Here is a 14083-nt window from a genome sequence, read left to right on the forward strand (position 1 = left end):
CCAAGATTATATATATAGGAAAAGAAAGGATAATTCATTGATTCTCTCTGTTTGAATTTTTTACTTATTTTATTTCTGTGAAGAATTCCATTTAATTTTTCTTTGTTCAGATTATGCCAATTACAACTGTTGGACCAATTAGATTATGTCAATTGTTATCTTCCTTATACTTGTGTATCAACTGTTGCAATTATATATTGACAAAGCTCACTACTTTCTCGGGTTTGAAGTCATCAAAAACTCCACTAGGATTTACCTTACTAAAGCTAAGTATACAGCTGATCTTCTATCTAAAACCAACATGTTAGGACCAAACTCCCAGCTGCCATGGGAACCCCTTTGACCAATCTTACCTAACTTCAAACCAGCTGAGTCCTTACACCTTGTAGCATATACAGATGTTGACTGGGCGAGTTTAATCGATGATAGACGCTCTACCTCAGGTTACAGCGTCTACTTAGGAGGGCACGAGTTCCTTTCAAAAGCAAGAATAAACAATGTTAGATTATTCCAACACCAATACTTAAGTTGCTCGTAAAGTTTGAAGTTTCCTATTCAGAAAATTAGCTAATAAATTTAATTTGTATGACACTATCAACTAGTTCACAATAAAATATAAGAAAGAAATAATATCTCATGCCAATGCAAAGTAAAGTAATCAAGTTCATCATCATCAAATTTTGATTTCTAATCTAAAACTAATATGAATGAGCAGTTACAATATTTTAAAGCAACTAAAATATCTGCAGTTTGTTAATAAACAAAATCATAATACTGTTAAAAAATAATCAAGCAAGAGCATTGTAATCACTACAATCAATTACTAATCCAATAATGCTCTTACAACTATCCAAGATCCAAGCATTTATTTAGAGCATCAAAGACAATAAAACACATACCTCCCATACCATCCATGTGAGCCATTATCCTTCAATGTCTTCAATGAGAATCACCACCAATCCTTGAGCAAAAACTAGAGAGAGCACTTGTGGAGCTAACCCCTTTGCCTTTTACCATACAAACTCTAATAACCTCTTACCACACATAACACACACACATATATATACACATGTTATTACCCTTATAACCCTAAGGGGTTATTAACTAATATGGATTTTGAGGTCTTTTATGGTATACTATAATTTAATGGGCCAACTATAGCATTAAGGGTGCTCTCATGTGCCTCTAACACATAATTAAGTTGCTAACCATCCCATTATGGTTATGAGTAACATTAGGCACATAGTTAATGATTGTGTATTATGGAATTAAACCTATGATTGTATTAGTCCATTATAATAATTCTAACATTCTCCCACTTGGACAATACAATCAAGCCACCATAATAATGTCTATTATCTCACATAAAGGTAATCAAATAAAACATACATAACATCATATCTAGAGGATACATATATCATGTATGAATTGACCTTGTAGACATTCAATTCAAAACAATCATCAATAATCAATCCAAACATGCATGAGGTACAACAAAATTGAGATTATGCGCATTCATCTCGCTTTGTACCTGTCACTTCCTTGAACAACAACATATATGTAACAACAATAAAAAGTGACTTCATTATCATAATGCATGTTCTTAACAAAACACAAGCCATAAGCAATCCGTACAAAATACTAGCATGTCCAATACATAAATAATAAACTCCCACTGAGCTTAACAAGCTAGGCTTCCAACACTCCCATTCGGGCAACATGTTCTAAAAACACACATATAGGTAAGCCTTTCGTTAATGGGTCTGCTAACATGCTAGTGGTAGGCGTGTACTCGATAGAAATGAGGGACTCAACGACTTTCTCTTTAACAAAATAGTACTTTATATCAATATGCTTTGAGCAAGAAGTACTTCTAGTGTTCTCAGAGAAATCTACTGCTGCAGAATTATCATAACACAATTTCAGCGGCCTCGTGATAAAGTCTACAACATCTAGGGCTCAAATGAAATTTCGCAGCCATATTACTTAACAAGTAGCCTCATAACATGCCATATACTCTGCCTCCATTGTGGATGAAGCTGTGAGTGTCTGCTTGACACTTTTCCACGATACAGCTCCTCCAACCATCATATAAATGTAGCCTGAAGTGGACCTTTTATCGTCCACGCATCTCGCATGATCAGCGTCACTGAACCTAACTATATCCAGAGTGTCAGCTCGCCAATAGGTCAACATATTATCTTTGGTACCCTGAAGATACCGCTTGACCTTCTTAGTCGCTTTCCAATGGCTAAGTCCGGGATCACTCAAGTACCTACCCAACACGCCAACAACAACATCAATATCAGGGCGTGTGCATACTTGAGCATACATAAGGCTACCAAACAGTGACGCATAAGGAACAACTTTTATTTCATCTCTCTCTTTATCATTTTGTGAACATTGGGCCTTTGAGAACTTGTCACCCTTCACTATCGGTGCCTTCCCAGAAGAACATGAATGCATGTTGAATCTTTTCAAGATCCGATCAATGTAAGTTTTCTGAGACAAAAGAAGAATTCCATTGGCCCTATCTTGAAGGATTTGAATCCCAAGCACATAAGAAGCATCGCCAAGGTCTTCCATGTCAAAAAGTCAAACAAGAGTTGTTTTGTCTCAGCCAACAGGTTAGAATTATTAGATGCAATCAGGATGTCATCAACATACAATACCAAGAAAATGAAACTGCTCCCATTGTCCTTCATGTATTTACATTGATCCACCATATTCTCCCACTGAAAATCATATCAAACTTGAGATACCATTGTCTTGATGCTTGTTTAAGCTCATATATCTACTTCATGAGTTTGCAAACCATGTGTTCTTCGCCAGACTTCTCAAAACCTACAGGTTGAGTCATGTACATCCTCAGATAGGTCACCATTCAAGAAGGCAGTCATTACATCCATTTGTTTGAGTTCTAGATCAAAATGGGAAACTATAGCCATAATGATTCGCAACGAATCTTTGGTGGAAACAGGCGAAAACGTTTCTTTGAAATCAATGCCCTCTCTCTGACTATAGCCTTTAGCCACAAGACGAGCCTTGCACCTCTCTACTTGCCCATTTGAGTCACGTTTGATCTTATACACCCATTTGCACCCGATGGGTTTACAACCTTTGGGTAGTTCAACCAACTCCCAAACTTTATTTTGTGACATAGAACTCAATTCTTCTTTCATTGCATCCACCCACAATTCAGATTTAGGACTATTCACTGCTTCTTGGTAAATGACTGGCTCAAAATCATCTCCCACATTAAACTCATGTTCCTGCATATAGACAAGATAGTCATCAGGAATAGCAGGCCTACTGGCTCTTTGTGATCTTCTCACCACAACCTCATTGTCCCCCAAATCAAGATTTTCATCTTGTACTGGATCTTAAGGTTCACCATGAGCTTCTATTGGAACTTATTCAATCATAGGATCATTAGTAGGATTAGCAGCGGAAACGGAAGTAACAAGTACAGGGACATAGACACATTCTTCCCTGAATACAATTTCTCTTGACCCTTGACTTGAACCAAATTCATCCTCAAAATAGACAGCTCGGTCTGATTCCATCACCCTGGTGGTGTGAGAGGGACAATAGAACTTAGAACCTCTTGAACCAATAGTCTAGCTTACAAAACTCTCACTGATAGTCTTCAAATCCAACTTCTTAGATATAGGGTTATAAGGCCTTACCTCAGTCTTGCATCCCCAAATGTGAAAGTAATGCAAACTCGATTTCTTGCCAGACCACAGCTTGTATGGCGTCTTTGGAACCGACTTGCTAGGCACTTGATTCAAGATATAAGCAGCAGTCCTTAATGCCTCACCCCATAAAAAACTCTGGTAAGCTAGAATGAATTAACATACAACGTACCATATCAAGAAGTGTGTGATTTCTTCTTTCAGCAATTCCATTCTGCTGGGGTGTACCTAGCAATATATATATCTTGCATCAATGCCACGTTTCTGCAACTATCTGGCAAACGGCTCGGGGTTCCTTCCAGTTTCATCATAACGCCCATAATACTCTTCACCTCTATCGAAATTGACAACTTTAATCTTCTTTCTCTTTTGAAGCTCAACATTCATCTTGAAAATCTTAAGGCATTTAAAGATTCAGACTTCTCACGAATGAGCCCAATATGACCATATCGGGAAAAAAACATCAATGAAGGTAATGAAGTATTTATAGCCGCCCATAGCAGGTGGAACAAAGGACCCACAAATGTCAGTGTGAATAAGCTCCAATACATCTGTGCACTTATCTGACTTACTCTTTCTAACCTTATCAGTTAACTTTCCTTTTTATACAATCAACACAGGCAATGAATTCAGAGAAATCGAGATCTTGAAGTACACCATCTTTCACCAATCTCTCCATTCTATCTCTAGAAATATGGCCCAAACGTTTATGCCAAAGTGTAACACCCTAACTAGCATAGGCGTATTACGTGATTTTTAAACGTACTGTGCAGCTCGTTGCTAATCAACGAGGTTTATGGAAATCGTGATTAATTAAAATTTTTGCTTTTTAATTAAACTTATAAAATATCTATACAAAAATACTCGGGATCCCGATTACAAAAACACTTAACAAAAGTTTACTGACTAAACAAAATACTTGTCCCCTAGCGACTAATTACAAAAAGCCTTGCTGTCCCGAGGATCGTACGCTCCAAGCCTAACCGCCCCGACATGTACAATCTTCACCGGCTCGCTCTCACGGTTCCTCAGCCTTAGCCTTGCCCTTACCTACACATAAACATAGCACTGTGAGTCGACAGACTCAGTAAGAAAAGCATAAATCATAAATATACATAAATCCCGGGTTATGATCAGACGCCCATACCCCTGACCATAACCCTAACTGCCGTGCCCCACACGATACTGAGTCCCGAACGTTCATAAGACGGTACTATTGACAAGTAACAGCCTATACTCGGTACACTGGTCATACTCCAGCTACTAGTCATACTCTAGCCTGTACCGATGTGTTACAGTATCAGCCTATACTCGGTTCACTGGTCATACTCCAGCTGCTAGTCATACTCTAGCCTAACCGATGTGATACGGTCACATAGCACTGTACCACCAACCCTATTATCAGCCTATACTCGGTATACTGGTTATACTCCAGTTGCTAGTCATACTCTAGCCTAATCGATGTGATATGGTCGGGTGGTACGAAGCCAACATACATATCTAATGTAATCTAACAGGCTTCCTAACATGCACGCTAAACATGTAATATATATGCATACTGTTATACTAATCTTACCTCAATTCTGAATTCAGGTGTGCCGGTCAACCTGACTGAAACGAACTCCGTGGCGATTTACAGGCTCCTAAACTATAACAATCACAACACTATAAGTGATACGCTAAATCACTTCCCGGGGACTTAAACTAGAAACTAAAAGTTTCCCTATCGATAAAAAGCATGGCAATACCCCAAATAATATAAAAACGAGAAAATCTAAGGTTTCTGAAAATCACTCAACCGGCAGACCGGTTGCCCATCCGGAATTCCGGTTCTGGGAATTTTAGAACCCCATCCGGAATTCCGGATGCACAACCGGAATTCCGGTTCCTCACAGAAAACTTTCAAAAAATTCATACTTTGCTCAAATCAATTTCAAACCATACCAAAACTTCCAGACCTGTTCTCAATACCCTAAAGAACAAGTCTAAAGCAACAAAACCATCCAGAAACCTCAGATACCAAAAATGCCATGTGAGCTCCAAGCTTTGAGTTTAAAACTCAAACTTGGCTAAAGCTCACCTACAAGCATCTAAACTTGATTTAAACTACATAAACATGCATTTAGAAACTGCAGAAAACATACACAAACTCATGCAACAATCACAGCAACCAATTTCTCAACTTTCACTTTGAAAACTATAATTTTGAGCTAAAAATTCCACAACTCTAAACAACCTAACTATCATGCATCACAAGCAGCTTAATTATCCTCAATTAATCATGCTTTAACTTCAGAAACAACATCAAAAACACAGCAGCAAGAACAACTCAAACAAGCATGCAAACATCATATTTTCATCAAAAATTAAAGAAACTAAAAGAAGAGAAGCTAGACAAAGATTACCTCTACTAGAATTACTATGAACTTGCTGAGAATTACAAGAATCAAACAAAGAAACCCAGCCCTAGCAGCTCCCAAGCTTGGCCGAAAAGAGAGAGAGAGAAAGAGCTTTGAAATTCTAATTTTTTTCTAACTTTTTAACTTTGAATGAAAAATGAGAGAACATGCAACATTAAATCTTTTATTTCAGCCAAAAATAAATCAAATAACATTTAATTCTCCAATTTCTAAGTCCACTAAAGGACAAAACATAAATGGGGCAAAATGATTATTTTGCCCCTTCACACCAAAATAGCATAAAGAGCACTAAAGGGGTATTTTTTGGGAAATTCTAAATTCTCGGCCAAAACCCGACATTCCCAATGTCTAAATAACCGTCCCCTAATACTAACATACTAAGTTGTGATTTTACTGAGCCAAACACCGAGTTCCATGTTACCGGGCACCGAGAATGCAAAATTATGAAATTTCACTATATGACATAAAAATGCATTCAGAATTCAAAAATAACAGTATAAATAATTATTTAAATATCTATAAATAATTTTCATTGTTAAACATAATTAACTGCTAATTTCCAAATTAAACTAAGCGGTCTTTACAACTATTCCCCCCTAATAAGGATTTCGTCCCCGAAATCTAACCTAAATAACTCTGGATATTGAGCTCTCATATCTGACTCTAGCTCCCAGGTGGCTTCCTCCACCTTGCTGTTTCTCCAGAGTACTTTGACCAAAGCTATGGTCTTATTCCGAAGGACTTTATCTTTTCTATCCAGGATCTGCACTGGTTGTTCTTCGTAAGACATATCTGGCTGCAGTTCAAGGCTCTCATAACTGAGTATATGAGAGGGATCTGAAACGTATTTTCTCAACATAGAGACATGGAATACGTTGTGAACTGCTGATAAAGCTGGAGGCAATGCTAACCGGTATTCCACTTGACCTATCTTCTCGAGAATCTCGAAAGGTCCTGTAAATCTAGGGCACAACTTGCCTCTTTTCCCGAAACGTTTGATCCCCTTCATTGGAGATACTCGTAAAAACACATGGTCCCCTACTCGGAACTCAACATCTCTGCGTTTTGGATCTGCGTAACTTTTCTGTCTACTCTGTGAGGCAAGCATTCTAGCTTTTATTTTCTCAATTGCCTCATTAGTCCGCTGCACTGACTTCGGACCTAGGTATTTCCTCTCCCCTGTCTCATCCCAGTGGATGAGAGATCTACACTTCCTACCGTATAACAGTTCGTAGGGAGCCATCCCTATCGTACTCTGATAACTGTTGTTGTAATAAAATTCTATCAACGGTAGATACTTATTCCAAGAGCCTTCGAAATCCATAACACAGGCTCGTAACATGTCCTCCAATATCTGAATTGTCCTTTCAGACTGACCATCTGTCTGGGGATGGAATGTTGTACTGAATTTCAGTTTTGTACCCATTGCTCGTTGCAAACTTTGCCAAAACTTGGAGGTGAACTTCGGATCTCTATCCGAAACTATAGACTTCGGTACCCCGTGAAGTCTTACAATCTCTCTAACATACATTTCTGCCAACTGATCCACTGTAAAGGTTGTTCTAACAGGCAGAAAATGAGCAGATTTCGTGAATCGATTCACCACAACCCAGATAAAATCGAACAAACCCGTGGTTCTAGGTAACCCAACAACGAAATCCATCGTGATATCTTCCCACTTCCATTCAGGTAGGGTTAAAGGCTGCAACAATCCTGCTGGTCTCTGATGTTCAGCCTTTATTTGCTGACAAGTGAGGCATCTCGATACGAATTCTACCAAATTCTTCTTCATACCGCTCCACCAGAAGTACGGTTTAAGATCCTGGTACATCTTGGTGGTGTCGGGATGCAGAGAATAAGGGGTAGAATGAGCCTCCTCAAAGATTTCGTTCCTAAGTTCCTCGCTACTTGGAACACAAACCCTAGCTTTATACAGAAGCATACCGTTATCTGACACTGAGAAATCCCTGGCTTGACCGGCCGAAACCTCATCTCTGATTTTCACTAACTCTGGATCAGTCATATGAGCGGCTTTAATTCTTTCCAACAGATCAGATTGCAGCGTTAAGTTGTGAAGCTGACCTACCACAAACTCAATGGTGGATCTAACCATGTCCTCCGCTAACTGAGGTGAGATCTGAATCATGCTAGCTACCTGCCCTGGACCCTTCCTGCTCAGGGCATCGACCACTACATTGGCCTTCCCAGGGTGATAGAGAATCTCACAGTCGTAATCTTTCACTAATTCCAACCAACGTCTCTGTCTCATATTCAAATCCTTCTGAGTAAAGAAATACTTGAGACTTTTATGGTCGGTATAGATTTCACACCCTTCTCCGTAAAGGTAATGCCGCCAGATCTTCAGTGCAAAAACCACCGCGGCCAACTCTAGATCATGAGTCGGGTATCGCTGTTCATAATCCTTTAACTGACGGGAGGCATAAGCGATAACCCGATCAGCTTGCATCAGCACACCCCAGACCCTGTTTGGATGCATCGCAATAAACTACGAATTTCTCGTTGTCCGAGGGCAAAGCTAGCACTGGAGCTGTAATCAACCTCTATTTCAACTCCTGGAAACTAGCTTCGCACTTATCTGACCAGACAAACCGCTGATTCTTCTTTGTAAGTTCGGTTAAGGGTGTTGAAATCTTAGAAAACCCTTCCATGAACCTACGATAATACCCGGCCAAACCTAAGAAGCTTCTAATTTCTGTCACTGTCTTTGATCTCGGCCAATCCCTAACTGATTCTATCTTCCCGGGATCCACCTTGATCCCATCTTTGCTAACAATGTGCCCCAAGAAGGACACCTGAGATAGCCAGAACTCACATTTCTTGAATTTGGCGTAAAGCTTGTGTTCCCGAAGCCGTTGCAAAACCATCTGAAGATGTAACTCATGCTCCTTTTCTGATTGAGAGTACACAAGGATGTCGTCGATAAATACAATCACACAGATATCGAGGAAAACCTTGAATACTCTATTCATCAAATCCATAAATGCTGTAGGAGCATTGGTTAGTCCAAACGACATAATTAAAAATTCGTAATGTCCATACCGAGTACGGAAAGCCGTCTTCGGAATGTCCTCCTCTCGGATTTTCAACTGATGATAACCCGATCGGAGATCAATCTTGGAAAAGACCGTCTTCCCCTGAAGCTGATCGAACAGATCATCGATCCTAGGTAATGGATATTTATTCTTCACTGTTAGCTTGTTTAATTCTCTGTAATCGATACACATCCTCATAGTTCCATCTTTCTTCTTGACGAATAAAATCGGGGCTCCGCAGGGTGACACATTAGGCCGAATAAACCCTAAATCAAGTAACCCCTGAAGCTGAATCTTTAATTCCTTAAGTTCAGCTGGAGCCATTCTATACGGAGCCTTGGAAACCAGTTCCACCCCTGGTGCCAAATCTATAACGAAATCAATCTCCCGCTGAGGTGGTAACCCTGGAAGTTCTTCGGGAAAAACATCTAGAAATTCCCAAACCACTCTGATATCTTCTGGCCGAATGATATCTGGCCGAGTGGTGTCCACCACCACAGCCAGAAACCCTAAACACCCGCCATGCAGTAACTCCCTAGCTGACATTGCCGAAATCACCGGGATTCGAGATCCCCGAACCGAACCAACAAACACAAATGGTTCTTCACTTTCCAGTTGGAAGATCACCATCTTCTTCTTGCAATCAATACTAGCTGAGTATTTAGATAGGAAATCCATTCCTAAAATAATATTGAAATCTACCAGGCTCATCTCTATCAAGTCAGCACTTAACTCTCTACCATCTATTCTGATCGGGATAGACCTAATCCACCTTTTGGAGATAACTAACTCTCCGCCAGGTAATAGGGTTCCAAATTCTGATTCATAACTATCACACGGTCTATCCAATTTACTAAAGATTCTGGCTGCCACATAAGAATGTGTGGCCCCAGAATCAAACAACACTGAGTAAAATGAGTTATTAACCGAGAGCTGACCTGTTATAACAGAGGGGCTGGCATCTGCATCAGCCTGCGTGATGGCGAACACCCTAGCTGGAGTGGGTCTCGCCGGAGCCCTAGGTGCCTCTGACCTGAGCTGGGGACAATCCCTCTTGTAGTGTCCGGGCATGCCACACTGAAAGCATCCCTGACCTCTGCACTCACCCAGATGGTGCCTTTTACAACTGAGGCACTCTGGGTACGAAAACCGGGTCTCAGCACCACCCTGACGGCTTCCTCTACTCTGGTTCCCCCGGAACCTCTTGTTCTGCCCCGAGCCACCAGATGCAGTGGATGTTCTCCTCTTCTGGTCCATGGCGGAACCACTACCTCCCCTGCTAAGTCCTGATGCAGGAGGGGTAGGAGCCCCGCCACTCACTGGAGTACTAGCCGACTCCGACATACATCTAACTGCACCCTCAGCTCGCAGTGCCTTCTCCACCATCTCAGCATAGGTGGTCTTGTCGTCGGTGGTGATCATAAGGTAATGTTTGATCTTCACATTTAATCCGTCCAGATACTTCTCTTTCTTGCTAAAATCGCTTGGCACTATTCCCGAGGCCAACCTTGCCAACCGATCGAACTGGGTGGTATACTCTGTCACGCTCATGTTTTCCCGCTGGGTCAGGTGGGTGAACTCTTTCCTCTTGGCACTTCTAACTGCCTCGTTATAATACTTCGCGTTGAAGAGTTCTTGGAACCTTTCCCAAGTCATGGTGATGACATCATGAATCTGAGACACCATGTCCCACCAGACTAGAGCGTCTTCTTGGAACTGGAAGGTGGAACACACCACCCTGTCATTTCTGGTGACACCCATAAAGTTCAGTATCTTGGTTATCACCGTTAGCCATTGCTCGGCTTTCATGACATCTGGACCTCCCAGAAAAACCGGAGGTGCTTGCTTCCTGAACCTTCCATACAAGGGTTCCATTCTGTTTGCCGCTACTACTATTTCGGCCTGGGCAACAGGGGCGGGTGCCACGGGAGACACGGCACGAGCCTTTGCGGGGAGCCCCCTGCTGCCTCAATCTCTGTATCTCAAGATCTTGTTCCTCTATCCTGGCTTGCGTTTCAGCAAACCTAGTCTCCCAATTCTGGGCTTCCTAATCGGCATGGGCAGCCTGGGCAGCCTGTGGCGGGTTATCATCACCCCGACCACGAGCTCTGCCCCTGGGACCTCTACCACGACCCCTAGCATGCGGGGGAAACTGAGCTCCCTGACCCTGATTCGACCTTACTGAGTTTCCCTGGCTCCTGGTATTCCGCCTGGCGTCCATCTAGTCTGAACAGCCTGCGAAACCAAGAGTTGACACATCAGGTCATGATCAAAGAGAGCTTACTAATGCCGCTTAATTTAGAAATTTAAAACATGCACCTATTCTACTATTAGGCTACTAACATGCTTCCTATCAGGCTTTTCTTATTTCATAATAATTAAATAAGCTACTAAAGCAATAAAAGCTTACTGAACCGTAGAACGAGCTCTGCTGATGATGATTGTACATGTCGTGACGATCTTCGGAAGACAACCTGGCGGCTCTGATACCAAATTGTAACACCCTAACTAGCATAGGCGTATTACGTGATTTTTAAACGTACTGTACAGCTCGTTGCTAATCAACGAGGTTTATGGAAATCGTGATTAATTAAAATTTTTGCTTTTTAAATTAAACTTATAAAATATTTATACAAAAATACTCGGGATCCCGATTACAAAACACTTTACAAAAGTTTACTGACTAAACAAAATACTTGTCGCCTAGCAACTAATTACAAAAAGCCTTACTGTCCCGAGGATCGTACGTTCCAGGCCTAACCGCCCCGAGCTGTACAATCTTCACCGGCTCGCTCTCACGGTTCCTCAGCCTTAGCCTTGCCCTTACCTACACATAAACATAGCACTGTGAGTCGACAGACTCAGTAAGAAAAGCATAAATCATAAACATACATAAATCCCGGGTTATGATCAGACGCCCTGTTGGAAGTTATTTTACCAGGATCTTAGATCTACTCACAAGTATGTTGATTTAACAACCTAAATATGAACTTCTAAAATGATAGGAAATTAAACACATAAGAGTATCAGAAATCTTACAGTGATTGCAGCGGAATATATGTCTCCTCCCACTCAGATCTCTAACCCTTGATTCCTTTCCCCTCAGAAAGTAGCATAATCAAGATCTGAGCCTGATAGTCCTTCTTTGTTGTTTCTGAATTCTACACAGCCTTCCTCACTATGATTGAGGTATTACTTGATGTGTGTGGGCACTACTCTAGCACTTATACATTTCGAAACAGTGAAGGAAGAGAGAGAGAGAGGGTGGCGGCTCAGAGAGAATTTTCTGAGAGAAAATTCTTTCAGAATAATACTGTGAAAAGGTTGTACAGTTGTGTGTAACTCTGAAGCCTTTGCCTTCTATTTATAGAAGACCACCAAGGGCTATGATTGACATTTGGAATTGAAAAAATCAAAGAGAAAAGGAAGCTAAGTGGCCGGCCTAGGCATTGTGGAAACAAGGCTTGCCACTTTTCCAACTTTCCTTTTCCTACACTGATAGTTTCCTGTTTTGTGAAAAACTGCCAATTCCATTGTTCAACCACATTAATGACAAATCTAATTATTTAATAATTAAAATTAATTATCAAATAATATATTATCATTTATTTTATTAATAATGAAACTAATTAAAGTTTCCTATTTAATAAATATGCCCTTCAAAATCTCTATTTACTGTTTTGCCCTTAATAAGTGATAAATTCTCAAATAGACAAGTCTATCTTGAGAATTTTTAATTGATTAATTAAAATCAATTAAATGAGTCTTACAAGTAATATCATCTCAACTAGTGAGGGGACCATGGGTCTATATATCCGAGCTTCCAATAAGCAGATCTAGAATTTACCACTTAAATTCACTGACTTATTAATTCTTCGTTGAATCCACACATAGAACTCAGAATTGCACTCTCAGTATATAGAATGCTCTATATGTTCCACCATATAGACACATTATTAGTTATCCATTGTTATAATCCTAATGTGATCAATGATCCTCTATATGGATGATTTACACTGTAAAGGGACTTAAATTACCGTAACACCCTACAATGTATTTTATCCTTAAAACACTTAACCCTGTATAAATGATATTTCAACTAAGTGAAATGAGTACTCAATCATTTATCTCGTTTGGTTAAGCTCGAAGGAAATCACCCTTTGCTTACTATTCGCCAGATAGAAGCTATAGATTCCATATTTATGTTAGCGCTCCCACTCAATCGCACTACCGTGTTCCCAAAATGTATGTATTGCCCAGACTAAAGATTAGGCTTAACTAACAAATCAAAGAACACGAATAATACTCTTGAAATTAAGCCTAACCATATCAGGATTTCGATCATGTGATCTAGGATCAACTTATGATATTGAATTGAATAGATGTTTACGGTAAGTTTCAAAATCTAATTCAAAGTTCAATATCGGTCCATTCCAATGCATACTCCATGCATCCAACCTGAGCTTTACTTTAACCTATGTTCTGGAAAGAACATAACATTTCTCCAAATGTAAGTAAACTCTGTTGTAGATTGTCATATCAGTGAAACCCAGTGTTCTGATAAATCTAGGAATACTTTATTCACATAGTCATGTTTATTTTCCACTGTGTTGACAACACAATAAACATGATCAAGTATGTGAAAAGGGGTTTGGATGAATTTATAAATCAAATAGACAAGAAATTGAGTAAGTGAACCAAAACATACACAAGTGAATGAAAAATTACTTCTGTTACTTTATTGATATTGAATAATCTGGATTATATTGAAACAGAGTTTTATTTAGGGCATAAAACCCAACACGCCCATACCCCTGACCATAACCCTAACTGCCGTGTCCCACACGATACTGAGTCCCGAACGTTCATAAGATGGTACTATTGACAAGTAACAGCCTATACTCGGTACACT

At 40.1% G+C, this 14083-nt stretch overlaps 1 protein-coding gene across 1 annotated transcript; it reads right to left on the minus strand.

The window, feature by feature from the left end:
- Window positions 1-1986: 1986 nt before the first annotated feature.
- LOC133034174 (secreted RxLR effector protein 161-like) lies at window positions 1987-2586 on the minus strand. Its single transcript, XM_061109210.1, has one exon. It carries the CDS (start codon window positions 2584-2586, stop codon window positions 1987-1989), a length of 600 nt encoding a protein of 199 aa, XP_060965193.1.
- Window positions 2587-14083: the final 11497 nt, after the last annotated feature.

The sequence above is a fragment of the Cannabis sativa genome, chromosome 2 (genome assembly GCF_029168945.1).
Source record: "Cannabis sativa cultivar Pink pepper isolate KNU-18-1 chromosome 2, ASM2916894v1, whole genome shotgun sequence".
Lineage (NCBI taxonomy): Eukaryota > Viridiplantae > Streptophyta > Magnoliopsida > Rosales > Cannabaceae > Cannabis > Cannabis sativa.

Bases quoted from the DNA above. Each gene is read 5' to 3' on its own strand.
- LOC133034174 (XM_061109210.1), bottom strand. From the start codon at position 2,586: ATGGAAGACCTTGGCGATGCTTCTTATGTGCTTGGGATTCAAATCCTT.